The sequence below is a fragment of the Euprymna scolopes genome, chromosome 24 (assembly GCF_053919585.1).
Source record: "Euprymna scolopes isolate OS-2025 chromosome 24, ASM5391958v1, whole genome shotgun sequence".
Taxonomy (NCBI): domain Eukaryota; kingdom Metazoa; phylum Mollusca; class Cephalopoda; order Sepiida; family Sepiolidae; genus Euprymna; species Euprymna scolopes.
In genome coordinates, this window is record NC_136505.1 from 14,674,671 (window position 1) to 14,695,268 (window position 20,598).

The 20,598-nt window shown below is 38.4% G+C and overlaps 1 protein-coding gene across 1 annotated transcript; it reads right to left on the reverse strand.

Moving 5' to 3' along the window:
• Positions 1 to 3,335: 3,335 nt before the first annotated feature.
• LOC145246598 (mediator of RNA polymerase II transcription subunit 29-like) lies at positions 3,336 to 4,282 on the reverse strand. The gene has a single exon (XM_080108258.1). The coding sequence runs from the start codon at positions 4,159 to 4,161 to the stop codon at positions 3,673 to 3,675; it is 489 nt and encodes a 162-aa protein (XP_079964384.1). The 5' UTR covers positions 4,162 to 4,282; the 3' UTR covers positions 3,336 to 3,672.
• Between the last annotated feature and the right edge of the window lie 16,316 nt (positions 4,283 to 20,598).

A 20,598-nucleotide genomic window follows, 5' to 3' on the forward strand; every position in this document is an offset into this window, starting at 1 on the left:
AGTGCAGATTGTAAAGTTAGAACAACAAAAGAGGCAGTTATCAATGGAGTTTCGATAACTGCTCAAAAATCAAAAATTAAATAAAATAACTAAAATAAAAATAAATAAAACTGGTAGAAACCTACTGAATAAATGTCCCCTTGCATTTCAAAGTAAATGCTTTAAAATAAGTTAAACCACAAAAAAAGCATATTCAGGTAGGTAGAAGTGTAAAGCAGATGTGCAGTTTAATTCACCAATTTAAATGGAATTCCGGCATATTCGTGGAGACATTTCATAATTGCATTACTTCCAGTTTCCTAGATGGTGATACAGTCGAACCTCAGGATACTGCATTAATCTGTTCCAGGGGATCATAAGGTGGAATCGCTGTATGGTTGGGCCAAAACAAAATTTTATACAGTACATATTAAAAATTAGTAACAAAATACAGTATAGTATATAATACACATGTATATAATCAGATAACTCCGTAAGGAAGAGCAAATACCGCAACCACAGGCCGGAAAAACATTGCATTCTACATCATAACCTGAAAAAAAAGTATTCTAGGACCCCCAAATTATCCTGGGATTCTACTGTAGATGATTCGGCATCCCTGAAGAAACATCTTTCAACATATATTTAAACTGAAGAAATTCATCACATTCTTAGACAAATTATTAGTATTCAATAGTATTTGTATTATTAGTTTGGCATAAGAATAATACTTTTCTATGTTTTGCATAAAAAAGTTAATAGTCATAAGAAATACTTTACCACATTTATTAAATAAAAGTAAGAATTGCTCCCATTGTTCAATTTATTTTCATATAAAATAATAAAAACTTATATTACATATTATAATACATAATCTGTTGGAAAATGTTTTATTGGGGTATGCCGAATCATCTATCAGCATCTAGAAAACAGGAAATGTCTTGAGGAATACGCCGGAATGCCATTTAAATTTTAACCACATGTTGATATATAATGTAACTAATCTAAAAAGCTGTCCCTTTTAGTCTCATGCAAAGGTTAGGTTATTTTTACAACCTAAACTGCATATATGCCGAAGATCAACTTATCTTGCCTTTGGTAACATGTTTTTTTTTGACTATGCAATCATATTCCTCGGGAAGAATATGCGTTCATATGAAAGAAGCATTGCACTCATTTTGAACATTTTTTTCATAAGAGAAAAAAAAGCACTGGAGATTTTATAAGTATATATGATAAAAGCTATTGTCAACATAAATTACTTGACCCTCTTGCAGTTTAAATAAACCAAAATATGAGAAAAGTACTGGGACATATTTAGAGGTACACCACGTGCAAGAATGTCATTTGATTTCAACATTGAAATTGACATAATTAGTGTAAAAGAATTTTTTTTATATTAAATTATTGTTAAAGAATTTAATTATTATTTGATTAATTACTTTTTTTTATTAAATTTTAAAAAAGTAAAAAAAATGAAAAATGTTATTATAACAAGATAATTATGCTCAATCTACATTCGTTGGAATTTGTGTGGTGGAGAAGCAAAAATCGAGTCGGGTATTTCCTCGTATATCATTTGTAATTATGTTTGTTTCTGTATTTACCAAAAAAAACATTTAATAAAAAATTCTGTATTTAATCAGCATTTAATAAAAAATATTCAGTTTTCTAATATTGTTTCAATTTAATACGTCAATTTCAATATTGTTTCATTTTAATTTTTAAATTCTTTTACAATAATTACGTCATTTTCATTAGCCAATTAAATGACATTCTTACCGCCGGTGTACCCCAAAATATATCCCAGTATTTTTCTCATATTTTGGTTTATCTAAACTGTTAGAGGGCCAATTACTTAGTACTTATTGTACCATGCTAAAATAACTTTTAGAAAGCCATTCTTAACATGGGCAGGGTGTTTCGTAACTTCTGTACTTTCACCTAACAACTTAAAAAAAAAAAGCTATTGTAAAACTTCCAAATACTATTTAAAGAATCAGCATGGTACAATAAGTGCATAAGCACCAATTATTTTAAAGAAAATACAGTTGGGAAAAATTAGTACAGACACACGTATGGAAACCGCCCCCCCCCCCAACATATTTTTTGTCTCAACCCCCGCCCCCCGCGCGGATTATTATCGAATGGACACTAGTGTACCAGAATATTAAAAAAAAATATATTATTTTGATTATCTTGTAGACTAGTTTCCATTCGATAACAATCCGCTGGAAAAAAAATACAGGGGGGGGGGGGGAGTACCGCTTCCATACGTGCGCCTTAGTACAAATTATTTGAGTTTGCTTATTAATTTGTGAGCTCTTTGCGTTAAAAAACATAGTTATAAACATTTTAAGTTCTGTAATTGTTGGTCACAATTTCAGAGTCAGTCATCTTGATGGACAGGAAGTAAATGTACCGGCCCGCGGACACCTTATTCATTCACAATTAATAATCATGAAATTTTCAATTCTTATAATTTTTTTTAACGTAAATCCGTCACAAATTGTTTTTGACTAATTTCCTAACTGTGATTCCTTTTTAAATGCAGTGCTTGTTCAGAATTCAACCTAAATTTAAAAAACAAAAAACAAAAACAAGATTTCACAGTAAATACAACAAAACGAACACGTGGTCAAAATTCAAATAGATAAAGAAATGTTACCAAAAGCAAGATAACCAGGAAAGTAGAAGAGTAACTTAAGTTTTGTGTGGTTGAACATATTTTAAAGCGTCTATTTAATTCGAAACAAGTAGTGCAGTGCAGTGCACTGTGCAGTCAGTGGCTGCAGTGGGCAGTGAGTGCACAGTTGGTAAGTTAGAACAACATTTGTTATGTATTTGTTTCGGTGCTTATTAAGATAATGTCGACAGATCGATTTTTTAAGTATGTGGTTTTAAGCAAAGACAACAGAACTTACTTGCTATGTCGAAAATAGTAATATATCCAAAAATTACGAAAATTAATCGAGTAAAACTGCAATTGTATTTTAGTAAAAAAAAGGAAAAAAAATCGCTATCGGCTAAAACAAAACGTCAGCCAACAGTCGCGAAAAGGGAGATAAGTATATCCTTTTATTCGCAATCTTCCAGGTGCTTACATCTAGGGAAAATGCCATTTCCCAATTTTCCGTAAAAAATACTTTTAACTATAATTTTTTACTAGGTAAATTTTCATAATTTTTTAATATATTACTACTTTCGACGGGACAAGTACTGTTGGTTTTGCTTAAATCAACATAAAAAAAATCGATTCGCGACTATTTTAACAAACATCTTTGTTTCTTTACCACTTTTTCATGTTGTTGAATATACTGCAAAATCACAAAAAAAAAACAAAAAATAAAGAAAAATGATGTCGCCAATAGAAACGTTTATCAGTAAATAATTGAAAAAAAAAAATGTAAATTCCTTGATATGCGAATAGGAAACAAAATTATTTTCAAAAAGTGATATTTTTACTTAAAAAAAAAAAAAAATTGTTTTCGAAATTGCTGGATGGTTTCTTGGAATATTTTTCAAAAGTCCGGATTGGCCCAATATAACATTTTAGGTGACAATTTTTAGTTCAGTAGTTAAACAAAAAATTGTCAATTCGTTTTTCAGTACTTTTCACCCCCCCCCCATTTTCTTTTGCACAATTTGAAGATAAATAATAATTTACAAATAATATATATTTCTTTTTTTAAATCAAGATTTCTCAGGTCTTTTGAGGATATCATGTATTTCTTTGGCAGTAGCGATCTGGGCTCGAACCGTCGCTTGGTATTGAAGGTAAGATTGACTTTGGCCGTCATGACTGTCCGTTTTGTTGGTGATCATGGGGATGGGGGTGAATCTGGCGCCGTCGAGGACCTGGGATCCCGTCTCCAAGGCGAGTCGTAAGTTCACTTCCATCTGGTCGCAGAGGGCGAACAATTCTTCCAGGTTCCTCTCGAATCTCGCCTGCATCATCATACTATTTTCACCGGACACCTTGCTTCCAATGTCGACGTTAGCATTCTGCCGAAAGGCCTGGGCAGATACTTTGATGAGGGTGATGAGAGACTCCCGAAGACGAGGGAGCATCATTCGAAACTTGGATACTGGATCGATGTCTCCCTGAGGAGGTCCGACCTGGCCTTGAGGCTGCTGAGGGGGTCCCTGTTGAGGTTGAGGTACAGAACCGCTAGTAGCCATATTTTTCTTCTCTTTTTTTCCGGTCTGATAATGTTCTGCTTCGAAATGGAACGTGCGTTCCTCTAACGTTGACTAGAATTGTGAGATGTTTCTTTGTTTTCTTCTCAACTTCCGGTCATAGAGTTATCTGCCCTTGTTGTAAACAAAAAAACCACGGGTGGCGCTAAATCAACTTCCGCTTTTCAAATACTTTTTCATGGTGTCTTACTAAAAATTATGGAACTTGGAAAAAAAAAAAAAAAAAAAACAATACGGCCACCGAGCAATGCTTAATGTCACTTCTAATTAATGTTTACCAGTTTTAAAATATGCACACGAACTTGCCTGTTTCCCAGAATAACAAAATATTTTTAAACTGGTAAACATTAAAAAATGGCTTTTCCAGGGTATTCAACGTCAAGCAGAATAATCAACTGATGTGATACGTCACGACGACTGTAGTTTATCGCCGAAAATGAAGACGCCATTTTTTTCGGACACCTGTCGTCAGAATCGGAAGGAGATATCACCGGTTTTTATTACTATACACATAGATTCGAAAAAGTTGTCAAAAAAACAAACAAAAAACAAAACAAATGGTAAATATCCAGATACGCTACTACAGAACACCGACCACTCTAATTTGCTTTTTTATAGGTAATTGAGGTCGCTGACAACGAATTTGATAGTCAAACTTGGGGCAAATTTACCGTTTGCATGGTATTAACCCCCGAACCCACGAATAACTTTCCACCATTTTGCAGCTTCCGTTTACGCTACGCGCGTGCGCTGCAGCATGAACGACGGCTTGCTTCACCTAGCAAACTGCCTTCTCACATGGCGTACCAAAAACTTACGGACTGACATTTTTTTAATGACTTACAGTTAAAGAAAAGTACAACAAATTGGACTTTTTTTTTTTTTTTGTCTCGCGTAGTTTTTAATGTGGTTTACAAAAACATAAGCACCAAACATCTTTGTTTTTCATTCTTTTTTGCGGGAGGGGGATTCAATTACAGAACTTATGTGGCTTAATAGGTGCTTTTGCAGTTTAGTTAAACATTTTTCAACGCACCGACATACCAATTAGAACACCATTTAACATTTTCCGAAGATTTTACTGTGTACATTGGGGGCATGAGCGGGGGGGGGGGATGTGATGTTGGGGCGCGCGCGCCCCAACATCACATCCCCCCCCCCGCTCATGCCCCCAATGTACACAGTAAAATCTTCGGAAAATGTTAAATGGTGTTCTAATTGGTATGTCGGTGCGTTACTTTTTGAAAATTCTATGTTCCAGGTAAAAAAAACAAAAAAAAACAGATAAATTAACACCCCCCCTCCTACTCCAACTTGGAGTGCTTTCCTTTTCTTGTTTTATTTCTTTTTCAGCTAATTTTAAATTTTCCACCCAAAAAGTGCTATAATGTATTTTTGAAAATTAGAAAATTCTATGTCCTGGAAAAAAAAAAAATCCCCTCACCCCCAACGTAGTTTGCTTGGTGAAGCCGTCGTTTATGCTACAGCGTGCATGCGCGTAGCATAAACGGAAGCTGCAAAATGGTGGACAGTAGTTCGTGGGTTCAGGGGTTAATACTATGCAAACGGTAAATTTGCCCCAAGTTTGACTATCAGATTCGTTGTCAGCGACCTCAATTACCTATAAAAAAACAAATTAGAGTGGTCGGCGTTTTGTAGTAGCGTATCTGGATATTTACCAAACAAATATATAACAAATAAATGTTATCAAAGGCAAGATAAGTTACTTTTCTACCTTACTGTATACTTTTTAGTGTTTTTATTTAATGTAACATGTTTATTCAGCTCGAAAAAATACAGTGTGTACCGATGTATTGGAAAATTTGGTAAATATGAAAAATTACTCCACCCTAAAAAATTCCTTTAAAATTACCACTAACGTTTAAAATTCCAGGAAACAATGGAATATGTGCCTACATTAAAGATGGCTTTCCATGTGGTAGGGATATCTCCAAAGAAGACCCTAATTTACCTTATATGTGCTTCCGGGTTGCACTAGCTTACACCACTGCATTTATATTTGCCCTCTATCGCCCCCACAACAGTGGGGTTACTATCTCTAAGAGCATATCTGAGAAAATTGACCGCATCCTAACATTCACATTTGCGGTGACTTCAATGTCCATAATGCGGAATGGCTGACCCACTCAAATAAGACTGATGACGAGGGGAGGTTCTGTCATGATTTTGCCACTGCCTATGGCCTCACCCAGATCGTTCACGAACCCACCCGTGTGCCTGATACTACCAGTCAGTATGCAAGCCTTCTAGACCTTTTCCTCACAACTTCCCCTGAGCTATGTTCATGTTCCGTTCTTTCTCCTCTGGGATCCTCCGACCACTCCGTTGTAGCAGTAGAGATAAAAATGAAATGTAATAAGTCTGCAGATGTATCTCTCCACCGTATTGTATATCAATACTCTATGGCTGACTGGGATAGTTTCCGTACATTCATATCTGATCTACCTCTGCATTCCATGTTTAAAAAGGATGTGTCCTCTATAGTATCAGACCTGACCGAATGGTTAATTGTAGGCATAGACCGATTCATACCATCCAAAAAATTCCAACAAAAACCTAACAGCCAGCCATGGTTCTCCCCCAGAATGTGCTGCTGCCATCGCGCACAGAAATCACTTTTTCCATAGCTACCAACGTAATAGATGTACTGAGACTAAAGCTGCTTTCAGGACTGCCAGCAACCACTGTAAAAGAGTAATAAAAAATGCATATATAAGCTATATGCTCAGTCCGTTAAATCCAAAGAAGCTGATCAGCGGCTTGGTTCCCACCAGTTTTGGCAAATAGCAAACAGGATCCTGAACAGAAGCATGTGTTCTATCTCAACCATCATCAATGGACCTTAGATCATCTCGTCAGCATCAGACAAGGCCAGACTATTTGCCCAGAACTTTGCAGCTAATTCTACCCTATGTGACGAAGGCCATGAACTCACTGTATTTCCTCCTATAACAGACAACACGCTATGCAACATACAAAAATATCTGTGCGTGAGGTCGCCAATCTAATCAAGAACTTTGATTCCAGTAAAGCAACTGGCCCTGACGGCATTCCAATTATAGTGCTGAAAAAACTCCAACCAGAACTTGCCTTCATACTTACAAAACTGTTTAAACGTTGCCTTAAGGAGAAATACTTTCCAACACCCCGGAAAACCTCATCAGTATGCCCTGTATTTAAGAATTCAGGTGAAAAGTCATCTCCCTCTCAGTACAGACTAATAAGTCTCCTGTGTGTCATGAGTAAGTTGCTGGAATCCATATTAAATAAAGAAGTAGTCAATCACCTCAGCAGAAACAACCTTCTTAGTGACATGCAATATGGTTTCCACTCCGCAAGATCTACAGCAGATGTGCTAACAGTTATATCTCACAAGATTAGTGAATCTCTTGACAAAGGCTTCCTTTCCAGGGCAATTGCTCTGGACATATCAAAGGTCTTCGATAAGGTATGGCATAAGGGCCTACTTCATAAGATTTCCAGCTACAGTATCACTGGAAATGTTTTCTCGATCATTAAATCATTTCTCTCTGATAGGTTCATAAGAGTAGTGGTTGATGGACAGAAATCAGAGGCCCACAGTATTAATGCTGGAGTCCCTCAGGAGTCCATCCTGGGCCCAACTCTCTTCCTGATCTACATCAATGATCTCCGAAAACACATACTTAAATCATTCATTGACATCTATGCTGATGACATGACCATCTATGGCAACACATCAACGGCCATAAATGACAAAGTTCTCTCAACTCCCTCTCCTCTGATCTTGAGCGCGTGGTACAGTGGGGAAGAGGTGGCTGGTCACTTTTAATGCGTCCAAAACCAAGCTTCTATCTTTACATCATCAACGCTCTGATTCCTATCTGGCATCAATTGAAATGGATGGCTCTCGTCTTAGGGAGGCTCCATGTTTTGACAAGCTTCTGGGTTTGACCTTTAGTCCTGATCTGAAATGGAACACGTACATCAGGTCTGTTGCCAAGGATGCGAGGAAAATGGTGGCATCCTTCTACCGCTCCAGAAGATATCTCACTACTGATGCAATTCTCTATCTGTATAAAAGCCAAGTATGTCCAAGGATGGAGTATTGCTGCCACATCTGGGCAGGAGCTGCTAAAAACAGCCTATCCTGCCTTGACAGAGTACAAAATAGACTTCGTAGCTTAGTGGGGGATGCCCTTTTCTCTTCCCTGCAGCCTCTCTCCCACAGAAGAGACGTTGCGAGCCTGTCTTTGTTTTATCGTTATTTCCATGGCAAGTGCTCGTCTGAGCTCTAATCTCTTGCCCCCCCCCCCTGCCAATCTTTCACGAGAAACACCCGTCTGGCTGAAACTACTGTTAATAATTTTCCCCACTCTTTATCTGTGCCGAAATCCAACTCAGAAGTGCACGACTGTTGAACTCTCCTCCGTTTGCCTGTTCCCCATGTGACTACGACTTGGATGTCTTCAAGTCCAACATAAACAAATTCCTGACAAACCGCTCCCTTAAGTAAGACATTCTATCAAATCTCCAATACTAATGGTTACTACAATACTATATCATTGATTACTGTACACGCAATAACCCTTATCCCTGAGTGGCCTCTGGGCCTTGATAAGTGGTGATCTCCATGTAAAAAAGCAAAAAAAAAAAAAAGTAGTTTCCAAGATATGAAAAAATGCACTCACTTTATGGCCACCTTTTTTTTCTTTTCTTTTTGTTCTTCTGCTCGGTTAATGTCGGCGCGTTACTTACATTAAAACGGTTAATTAAACTGCATAAGCACCTGTTAAAAAACTATACAAGTTCTATAATTGAATATCCCCCTCCAAAGAAAGAACGAAAAACAAATCGGCAGTCCTCCCTCCCCTCCCTCAAAAAAAAAAGATTGAATTGTTTCCTGGAATTTTAGACGTGTATGGTAATTTTAAAGGATTTTCCGAGAGTGGAAGAAAAGCCCCCCCCCCCAAAAAAAATAATAGTGGCCACAAAGTGGGTACTCATTTTACGTTAAATTATAGAAAAGTGATCCTCCACTTTTTTAAACTAACATTTCTTCATATCTTGGAAACTACTCGTTTACCGTAATTTTAAATGTTATTTTCGTTTTCAGTGACCCCGAAAACAGTTAAGAGTGGTAATTTTAAAGAATTTTCGAGAGTAGAGTAATTCTTCATATTTACCGAAAATTTAAGATGATGCCTAACTCTCTCTTGAACGCGCTAAATTTGGGAAATTGAGTTAAAAATAAAAAGTACTATACAAAAAACTGTTAGAAACTTGCTTAATGTTACTGTGACATGGGCTGACATATTTGGTGGGTTTCTAACAGTATTTTGTATAGTTTCGTATTTTTAACTCATTTTCCCAAACTTACCGTGTTCAAGAGAGAGTTTGGCGCCATTTTAAATTTTCAAATATATTGGTAAACACTATTTTTCGAGCTGAATAAACACGTTATATTAAATAAAAACACAAAACAATTATCCAGTTAGGTAGAAAAGTTACTTATCTTGCCTTTGATAACACTTATTTGTTATATATTTGTTTTTTTGACAACTTTTTCGAATCTGTGCATAGTGATACAAAAGCATGAAATAAATAACAAAAAAATTAAACTAGATAATGTTTACTTCTGGACAGAACTAAGTACTACATGCCCCAGCATAGTATAAAACATCCCCAACCTCCCCATGTTAAGAACGGTTTTCGAGGTTGGGGGGGGGTATTTGGAAAGCCATTCTTAACATGGGGGGGTTTATACTATGTTGGGGCACATCGTTAATAGTTCTTTCTGGAAGTAATTAATATCTAGTTTAATTTTTTTGTTATGTATTTCATGTTTGGGTCATAGTTAAAAATACTGATTTCTCCCTCTGCTTCTAACGACAGGTGTCTGAAAAAATGGCGTCTACATTTTTGGCGATAAACTGTAGTAGTACCGCTGATGTAACAAACATGAACGGAACTTGATGAACGCTGTCAGTTTTAACTAAAAAGCAATATTGTCTACTTAATTGTCATGTCAAAATGAGTGCATTTTATTATGGCAGATTTGTATTTTAGTACCCCAACCCCATAGATCGGGGGGTTTCAAAAAAGCGCAAAAATAACAAGCACAGTCACACCGCCCGACCGGTGTATAGAAAAAATGACTTTTCTAGAAAAGATTTTCCCTCAAATTTGTTCTGCTTAACAAAAGGATGTCTTTAGATATCTTTATAAAAGCCAAGTATGTCCAAGGATGGAGTATTGCTGCCACATCTGGTCAGGAGCTGCTAAAAACAGCCTATCCTGCCTTGACAGAGTACAAAATAGACTTTGTGGCTTGGTGGGAGATGCCCTTTTCTCTTTCCGGCAACTTGTCTCCCACAGAAGAGACGTTGTGAGCCTGTCTTTGTTTTATCGTTATTTCCATGTCAAGTGCTCGTCTGAGCTCCATTCTCTGGTCCTCCCTCGCCAATCTTTCACGGAAAACACCCGATTAGCTGAAACCACTGTCAATAATTTTCCCCACTCTTTATCTGTGCCTAAATCAAAACGTAGATTCCATGAACAAAGCTTCTTTCTTAGAACTGCACGCCTGTGGAACTTTCTGCCGCTTACCTGTTTCCCTCCCGACTTCAACTTGGATGTCTTCAAGTCCAACATAAACAAATACCTGATAAACCGCCCCCTTAAGTAATGACATTTTATCAAATCTCCAATACGATATTATTATTACTACGATACTATCCCATTGATTACTGTAAACGCAATAACCCTTATTCCCAAGTGGCTTCTGAGCCTTGATAAGTGGTGACCTCCATGTAAAAAAAAAAAAAAATAGATATTTGTTGAAAACAATAATTGAATATATCGTTTTTAGTTCATTGAAAAAATATCTTTTAAAAAAGTCATTGAAAAAAGGATTTATTTGTAAAACAATTTTTTTAGTTCATTGAAAAAATATCTTTTAAAAAAGTCATTGAAAAAAGGATTTATTTGTAAAACAATTTTTTTAGTTCATTGAAAAAATATCTTTTAAAAAAAAAGGATTTATTTGTTAAACAATTTTTTTAGTTCATTGAAAAAATATCTTTTAAAAAAGTCATTGAAAAAAGGATTTATTTGTAAAACAATTTTTTTAGTTCATTGAAAAAATATCTTTTAAAAAAGTCATTGAAAAAAAGGATTTACTTGTAAAACAATTTTTTTAGTTCATTGAAAAAATATCTTTTAAAAAAGTCATTGAAAAAAAGGATTTACTTGTAAAACAATTTTTTTAGTTCATTGAAAAAAATATTTAAAAAAATTTTAATTTCTTATTTATTGCTTGTACTTTTATCTTTTGTAAAATAAAAAAATCATTAAAAAAAAGAATACAAATATATTGTGTATATCCATTTTTATGATTGCAGACTGTTGTCCGAAAAGCGGTGAAAAGCTTGTTTAGAGAATTTGGTATAACGCCATTCAAACGGTGAGCCAAATTTTTGCGCTTTTGGACATCCCCGATCTATGTGGCAGTTATTATTACATTACATAAAATATTTACTTTCACGATTCATTGATCCACCATTATTTTAGAATGCAACAAGAGAAGTAACTTATAGTTTAGAATCTGTTTATTATATATATATATCTATAATATAAAGCTGAATGTCTGTGTGTGTGTCTGGTCACGAATAGGCTCCTATATGGTTGACTATTATAGAAAACTGATCACATATAATGATAGAAGATGTATCGAGACACAGGAATGGATATGTTTGATCTGGCATAATGATGATTCATTAAAATTGTGGGGTCTGCGTATGCGCCTGGTCCACAAAGTATGGAAATAAAAAATTTTAAAATTACAAAAAAACGTTTACAAGTGTTTTTGATATAGATGTACATAATAATACTTGGAATAAAAAAGTTAACCAACCTCCTAAAAAATATGAAACTAGCAACGAGTACCCATGCGAGCGCAAAGAAAAAGTAATAAGAAGGCAGGCTCGAACCTGTAACACTAAGACGAAAGAAAAGTGAAAAAAAAACGAACGGTTTAGTCGCCGCATCCACCGCAATAAACAAAATTGGCGGCATTCGAAATAAGGCTAGTCCTTGCAAAAACGGCCCATTTGATGGTCAAAGAATGAATGTTTTTGCCCAGTTTTTGTATATATGTCAAGTGAGAGACCGATCTTTCCAATGATACTGATTTTGTCATTGTTTGATATCTCTGTTAAAAGTTTTTAGCAGACATATGCACACAGACGCAAACAGACAGTTGAGATTTATATAATAAACTAGCGGGGGTACCCGGCGTTGCTCGGGTGAACAGAAAAGGTTACAATTTTCAGAAAGACCAGCTAAGAAAGAACGATAACTCTGGTTTATTTTCTAATCGAAATATTTTTAACTAGTAAATGATGAATTTGAATTAATTTAAACAGTAGTAAATCAACAATGTTGTATTTGAAAATTTTATTTATTTTTAAAAAATATGTTTTTAGGTTGTAAGAATTATCTTTTCACCTATTTTAGCTTCAAGACAAAAATGGCAAAAAATTAACAACAATTACAACAAAGCATACCTCTAAAATTTGTCACAAATTTTATTTGTTCTTTGTTGCAAAAATAAAAGGAAATTTCTATTTTGTCTCTGAGTAGAGCTGGTCACACCTCAAAAGGTAAAAGTGCTTTTATCTTCAGCAAGAACTGGAATTCAGGCTCAGCACTGTTCGAAGATCGGATTAATAACAGTTGTTTGAAGGGTTAACATGATGCCTTCTGATAATAGATTCAATTCTTGACTAGAGTCGACATCAGAGAAGTTCATAAACCATGTTCATTGGAAGGAATTGTCATTAAAGACAGGTCAATAATTCTGATCCTCAAATGTCTCTGTGAAACATATATAATAATAACTTAGTGTAATCTTAAAAATAAAGTCTCAGCGAGATGAAGGGTAGAGGTGCCAAATGCCTCATATCCAAAGAGAGTTGAGTTCCATGTTTCTTCCATGGCTGCTGTAACTGGAACTAAGAAGGAAAGGCATTCAAAAACCCACCCAGCCCATCACTCGGCAGTTAAAATCTCGACCAATCTGATTGGTCTAAACAAAGACAGTGGGTGACCAATCAGCCAATGAGGGGTTTGCTTACATTTGATTTGAATCTGTCACCTCCAGAATTTGCTATTTGCAAATTGCAGTTCATCCTCATCCCTACAACGAATGAACAAAACTTATGCAAGACTATGAATTTATCTCACTCTCTATTGCCTTAGAATCATTGAGAGACAGTTTGTGACAGGTATGCGCGTAAGCATTCGAGAACGGTGTATACATGCTCTTCCAACTGGACATCCCTTGAGATTTGAGAATGTACCTGCCGAGGAATGATATAAAGACAACACTTGAATCATTTGTCAGTGACTTCATAGGTCGTTTTTAGTCTGTGTCAATATTATTGTTTGATTTTATATTGGCATTATTGGTTGAATCAGTGTCGAGGTTGTTGTTTGAGTTGGCATTAGCGTTCCTGATTGAGTGGTTATCGATATTATTGCTCGAGTCTGTATCAGCGTTGCTGTTGGATATGTGCCAACACACATTCCAAAAGCAAGATTTTCTATTGAAATGTTTAACATTTCCTATTGTCTGTTGTTTAAATCCTTTGACCGATATCCTCTCACATATTTCTGGATCAAATTATGCATTCCATTAGACAGTGGTGGAAAGTTCTGCATTCTTCACATGGAATCCATTTGCATGTGTTTTTCTTTCCGGTGTTGCCTGCTAATATCTAACAGTTGGTGTTATCTGGTGAAGTTATACAATGGCCTACCAGTAATTTGAACTGACTTAATCCCGATAGTCAAGAATTGTCTAATCTGGCAATTATTTCAGATATTGTTTCTGTTAGACATAAGAGAATTTTCTTCTTTACCAAAACTATTAAAAGTTTTTACTCTCGCGTTTAAATCCGTTAATGCTTTGAAAAAAATCTAGGTTTGATCTTGTGTTATCTGCCAGAAAGCATTTAATAATATACAATTTTTATTTCTCGTGAAGGAGAAATGTTTTTTAAGTCATGCTCACCTCTACCAAGGCAGGTCACTGCTTGGTGGACAAAAGGGGGCTACTATTTGGGACCATGTTTAGAGAAAATGAACGGAATGTTGGTTTACATTACATTTAAACTTCTACATATCAATACTGTCAAGGAAGCGTGTAATAGGGAGGGGGGGATTCCAAAGTCTAGCAGTCTGGAGAAGGAAACTATCAGAGTAGAAGGCTTTCTGGCATCTAAAACCCTCTACATCAAAGAGGTGGGATTTATCGCCCAGTTCCCATCGGGTTACATTGTCAGATGTATGTACATCGAGCAGGCACAAGTGCAACGAGTTCATCAGAGCACATTCCATTAAAGCATTTATAAAATAGGCTTAGAGATGCCACATTGCGGTGATGGGACAGGGGTTAGAGTTTAGTTGACGGTGTGGAACTTATTAGATTAGAAATTCTTTTTTGGGATCCCGTTCAATAGGAAGAGACTAGTAGTGGATGTATCAGCCCAGATAGGGAAACAATATTCCCTGCATGGACCAATGATAGCTTTGTAAATGTAAAGGTTTGTAGAACCTTTCGACCAAAGACATAGCTTCTCTGGTTTGTAATTAAAATCTTGTTTGGGGGATTATCCAAAGTTGACTAGATCTTAGGAATAGAATTTTGAAAGAATAATACCTCTTGTTATTAAAACAGCAGGATTTTCTGCTGGAGGCGCATATCACATTAGCAAATTGATTAATCTAGAGTCGCTTTCCTGATCTCTTCTTGAAATGCTCAAAGTTTTCAATTCTAGTTTACATTTTACAAATTTGAAAAGTGTTTTTAATCTCTCAATAATTAGATTTTTAATCGATAAACTCTGGAAAGTATCTTTCAATAAAAATAACTTTCCATGGGTCATCGGCATATCAACCCTTTTCAGGTTATTTAATGCCGAATCCAGTGATTTTGAAGAACAATTTTATAATAGAGTATATTTGTTTTTGTTTTTTTTAAGTCGGTTTCTATTTAATCCATAGTTGGGACCTTAACAGGTACTACCAGTTCGGGTCAGAGTGGACTTGGGAGCAATGGCAATTAAAGGGTGGCTCCACACTCCCCAAAGCCCGCAAGCTGGGGCCTCACCACCATCGAATATAGTTTAAGGTCATATCCAGGACCATGGGTCATCAGATTTTCCCTACTGTTTTGCCAGTTTTACAAAAAGATGAATTAAAAGTTTTTTTCATAAATCTCAGTCATTACATACTAGCTCTAACCAGAAACATCCTTTTCGAATGCGCCTCTGCCATGTCAAAGAACCTACTGTTGATTTTATATGCCTGGCATTACTGCTTGTGTGGTGATAAAACTTCTCAAATGCACTTGTGATGTTAGGCTGTGTAAGGTGTAAGCTCTGGTCAAAATCGCCTGTTCCTTCTTTCATCGGATTATTTTGATTATTGATTCTCAATACTTACCGAAGACATTCCGATACAAAACCTATCTAAGAACACTGCCAGGCACATAAAGTACCCCTGTGTGAAATATCATAAAAATCGGCCCAACCGTTTTCAAGTCCATAGGGAATAAACACAGAGATACACACAAAGTCTTTTTATACAATAGTAGAGATAAGATTGAGAGAAAAACTCAACGTAAAGAAGCAGCCCATCTCACAACTCTCGCAACAACATTTTACACAGACCTCTGTTAAATCATAAACCCCAACAAAAGAAATCTCATATAAACAATAATCATAATAACTCTCGTTTCCCTTATTTTGTCCTTTAGTCCTCACATTCCATGAGTAATATTTCTGACAAAGGAGGGAGAACTGCTGTTTTCTGGGTCAGAATCTATCCATCTAACATGTATTGTTCACTAGTTTTTTTATTTTCTAGTTTGTTTTTTTGTGGTTTGAGTTGTCCCCCTTTGCAATTTGGCTGTTTGGAGAAATGGAAAACTAGATGGCTCTGGTTGATAATCAATTTGCATAAGTGGAGAAATGGGCAGCATATAAACGGTACTTTTTTTTAAGCAGCGTGAAGAGCGCAGAGAGTGAAACGACGGTTGGAAGAAGTGACGGCGAATTATTTTTGGACGTTGAAGAGCTCGACCTTTTGGAAGGAACAGCTGTGTCTTATATATATTTTTTAAATTACTTTTTTTTCTACTTCACTACAAGCTATTTCGGCGGGAACTATGGAAGCAAAGAGGATCAGCAGTGAAATGCTTAAGATGTTCTCTGGAGAGGGAGATGTTATAACCTGGCTGACCAAGGTTAAACTTGTCGCTAAGTTGCGGGACATCGCGGATGTAGCCAGCTTGATACCGCTGTATCTTGATGGTGATGCTCTGGCCCTATATCTGGAGATGCGAGAGGAGGATCGACTGTCTGTTGACGCCATTGAGGAAAAGTTTAAAGAAGCATTTACCGAAGGACCGTTTGTGGCATATGGCAAACTAAGCCGTATGGTGTGGACCGGAGAGCCTGTCGATGTTTACGCCAACAATATCAGGAGGTTGACGGGACTAGCAGGATTCAATGGAGGAGGCCGTCGACAGATGGTTAAGATGGCCTTTATCAATGGCTTCCCGGATCATATTTCTATAGCTCTGCAGCAACTGCCCGGTGTAAATACTATGGAGGTGGCGGAGTTGATTACACAGGCTAGGGTGCTGGCCAGGAAAAAAGAGAGTGAGCAGAGAATCGTAGCTGTCGCTCAACGAAGCAAACTGCAGCAGGAAATTGTGAAGGACGAAAAGCAGAGAGGACTGTGGCAGAGACCTAGGTTCTCGGCAGATGTTACCGATGCCAAGGCCCCCATATGGCGAGGGAGTGCAGGGAGCCAAAGCCAGAAGTCACGTGTTACCGCTGTGGGGAAGTCGGCCACATCAGCAGATTCTGTTCCCAGGCAGGGAAACGAACAGGGGGAAGCCACTGCACTGGTGGCTACCCCACTTATTCGATGAAGGCACTTCAGGCTATGTCACCACAAGTAGAGGTGACCCTAAATGGATGAAGTGCAAAAGCCCTTGTCGACACGGGCTGTACTTCAACAATTGTCACCAAAGACATGGTTGACACATGCAATGGAACCAGAAGCATTACGGCAGTTGACGGCAGAGAGGTGAAGTGCAATGACACAAGTATCGTTCGGTTGATGGTACGTGGGATGTCACTAACAATCCAGGCGATTGTTATTAACAAAATTGTTACAGGTGTCGATGTGGTGCTAGGGATGGACGCAATTGATTGACTAAGGGGCATTACGGTATATAGGAACTCCGTGAGATTTGGAGGATATCAAGGGGCTGCAGGTGTGCAATTCGAAAAAGGTGTCACAGGAACGGCCGGGTTAGACAAAAGTTGCACGATAGAGGACCAAGATTTCTCTGCACACTTTGATGGTGAGAAATGGACAGTCAAGTGGGCATGGAAGGGAGAACCTCCCATATTGAACAACAGAGTGGAATGCTACGAGCATACGTTGTGAGGAGGCACAAGAGTTGAATTTGAGAAGGAGGTGGACCGATGGATCTCAGAGGAGATTTTAAGACCATGGATGGAGAAGGTGGAAGGTGTGTTGCCGTTAATGGTGGCTGTTCAGCCAGTACTGGACTTCAGGGAGCTGAACGTACATGTTGCGTGTCACACGGGAGGCGATGTGATGGACGTGTGCAGAGAGACCATGCGAGAGTGAAGGCAGATTCAGAAGGCTGCGACGATTGTGGATTTAAAATCTGCATACCTACAGATCCACATTTCACAGGAATTCTGGAAATACCAGCTGGTCAGATACAAGGGCCGAACGTACTGCCTGACTAGGTTGGGTTTTGGCCTGAATTCTGCACCAAAAATCATGGTAGCGATCCTCAAAACGGTGCTAAGCAAGGAGGACGCAGTCAGAAGAGCCACCAGTTCCTACATTGATGATATTTTGGTGAATGAGATGGTAGCAACTGCAGAGGACGTAGTAAAACACCTCAACAGCTTTGGGCTAATTGCAAAACGCCCGGAATCGTTGGAGGGAGGAGCTGTGTTAGGGCTCCAACTAAGAAAGGACCAGATAGGACGGTTAGTGTTCTGGAGGGGAAATGAGATCCCAGAGGTGTCGGAAAAATTGAGCAGGCGAGAACTCTTCTCAATATGCGGAAGACTAGTGGGCCATTACCCTATTGCAGGATGGCTACAGACTGCATGTAGTTATATCAAAAGGCTAGCTAGTGGAGCGAAGTGGGAGGATGGAGTTGATAAAGAGACTGTGGACATTATGAGAGAGATTATTGAAGAGGTGAAGAGGGAGGATCCAGTGAGAGGTGTTTGGCATGTACCCAACAGTGCAGAAGGTGTTGTGTGGTGTGATGCAAGCTGTATAGCAGTGGGGGTAACCTTGGAGATAGGTGGTGTTACTGCAGAAGATGCTGCTTGGTTGCGGAAGAAGGACGACATAGCTCACATAAATGTGGCGGAACTGGATACAGTTATGAAGGGCATCAACTTAGCCTTGAAATGGGGGCTACAGAATGTTGAGGTGAGGACCGACTCAGCCACTGTGTTCTCTTGGATCCAGTCCGAAGTTACAGGAGAAAGGAGGGTGAAGACGAAAGGCGCTGCCGAGATGCTAGTAAAGCGTCTGTTGATGATGTTAAGGGAGCTGATTAGGGAATTTGATCTTCAACTTAGGGTCACTATCGTTCCTTCAGCGAAGAACAGAACATATGTGATGACGAGGGGGCGGAAGACCTAGCTAAAGGCGCCGAATGAGGCGGCTGTTGCAATATGTTGTTTGAATGAAGGCACTCTGAAGGATTTGCATGACATGCACCATTTTGGAGTGGATAGAACCTTGTTCTTGGCCAGGAAGGTGGACCCCAGAATCACAAAGGAGGCCGTTAGGACAGTGGTCGAGAGATGCAGCCGGTGTCAATCAATCGACCCTGCGCCGAGTAGACACGAAGCTGGTGAGGTTCAGGTGGCAGAGAACTGGAGCAGGTTGGCGATAGACATGACGCACTATCGACAGAGGCCGTATCTGTCAATGGTCGACTGTGGACCAGGAAGAGTAGCCATTTGGAGGGAAATCAAGGCGGAAAATGCAGGTGAAATTGCAAAGGTCTTGGAAGAGGTGTTTTTGGAGAGGGGTCCAGTGACGGAAGAGCTAATGGATAATGGAACTGCCTTTCGCTCAGCTGCCATGGGGAATGTGTTGGATAAGTGGGGAGTGCGGCGCTATTTCAGGGCTGCATATAGACCAGGCGGAAACGGAATTGTGGAGCGGCATCACAGGGCCATTAAGGCTATAGCTGAAAGGGGCCAGATTTCACCGCCAGAAGCTGTCTTCTGGTATAATATGGCTCCAAAGTCAGGGCAAAAAGTGGAGTCAGTGCCACAAAGGGCAGTCTTCAAGTACGAGTGGCGGCATCCCCGAACTGCACAGGTACCCGCGGAGGAAAGCGAGAAGCGAGCGACTGTGCGAGTGGGAGAGGAAGTGTGGATCAAACCGCCTGATGCTCGCTGTACCACACGCTGGGGGAGGGGCATTGTGACAAGTGTCCAGTCCCCGAACAATGTATCTATCGACGACATCCCTCGACACATCCTTGATGTGCGGCCGGTAGTGGTGTCATCAGAGGAAGACAGCGACGTCGAGCCAAGTAGCGACGTTCAAAAAGAGGCTCTGCGGAGATCGCAGCAAGAGAGACGGCCGCCATGTTGGTCGAGCGACTACGTGATGGGTTGACATGTGATGATCGTGTAGATCAAGGGGGCGTGTGGTTTGAGTTGTCCCCCCTTTGCAAATTGGCTGTTTGGAGAAATGGAAAACTAGATGGCTCTGTGTGGTTTGAGTTGTCCCCCTTTGCAATTTGGCTGTTTGGAGAAATGGAAAACTAGATGGCTCTGGTTGATAGTCAATTTGCATAAATGGAGAAATGGGCAGCATATAAACGGTACTTTTTTTTTTTTTAAGCAGCGTGAAGAGCGCAGAGAGTGAAACGACGGTTGGAAGAAGTGACGGCGAATTCTTTTTGGACGTTGAAGAGCTCGACCTTTTGGAAGGAACAGCTGTGTCTTATATATATTTTTTAAATTTCTTTTTTTTCTACTTCACTACATTTTTCTAACTCCTTGCATCAAGTGACTTCATGCCTTGTCTGGAGCGATTTCCATGAAATAAAATCTGAAACAAATTTCAAAACTCTTGTTTTTTTTTTCATGTGTAGTAGTTTCATGTTGATGAACTATTTTCTTTGCGTAAGCTTATGTTTTTGCGTAAACTGACTGATCCATTATTGAACTAAAGTACTTTGTATAGGATGTACTTGGTATCACTGGAAGAATACACAATATAATTAAATCCTTCTTAAGTAAGAGAAAAATCCAAGTT

Bases quoted from the DNA above. Each gene is read 5' to 3' on its own strand.
- LOC145246598 (XM_080108258.1), bottom strand. From the start codon at position 4,161: ATGGCTACTAGCGGTTCTGTACCTCAACCTCAACAGGGACCCCCTCAG.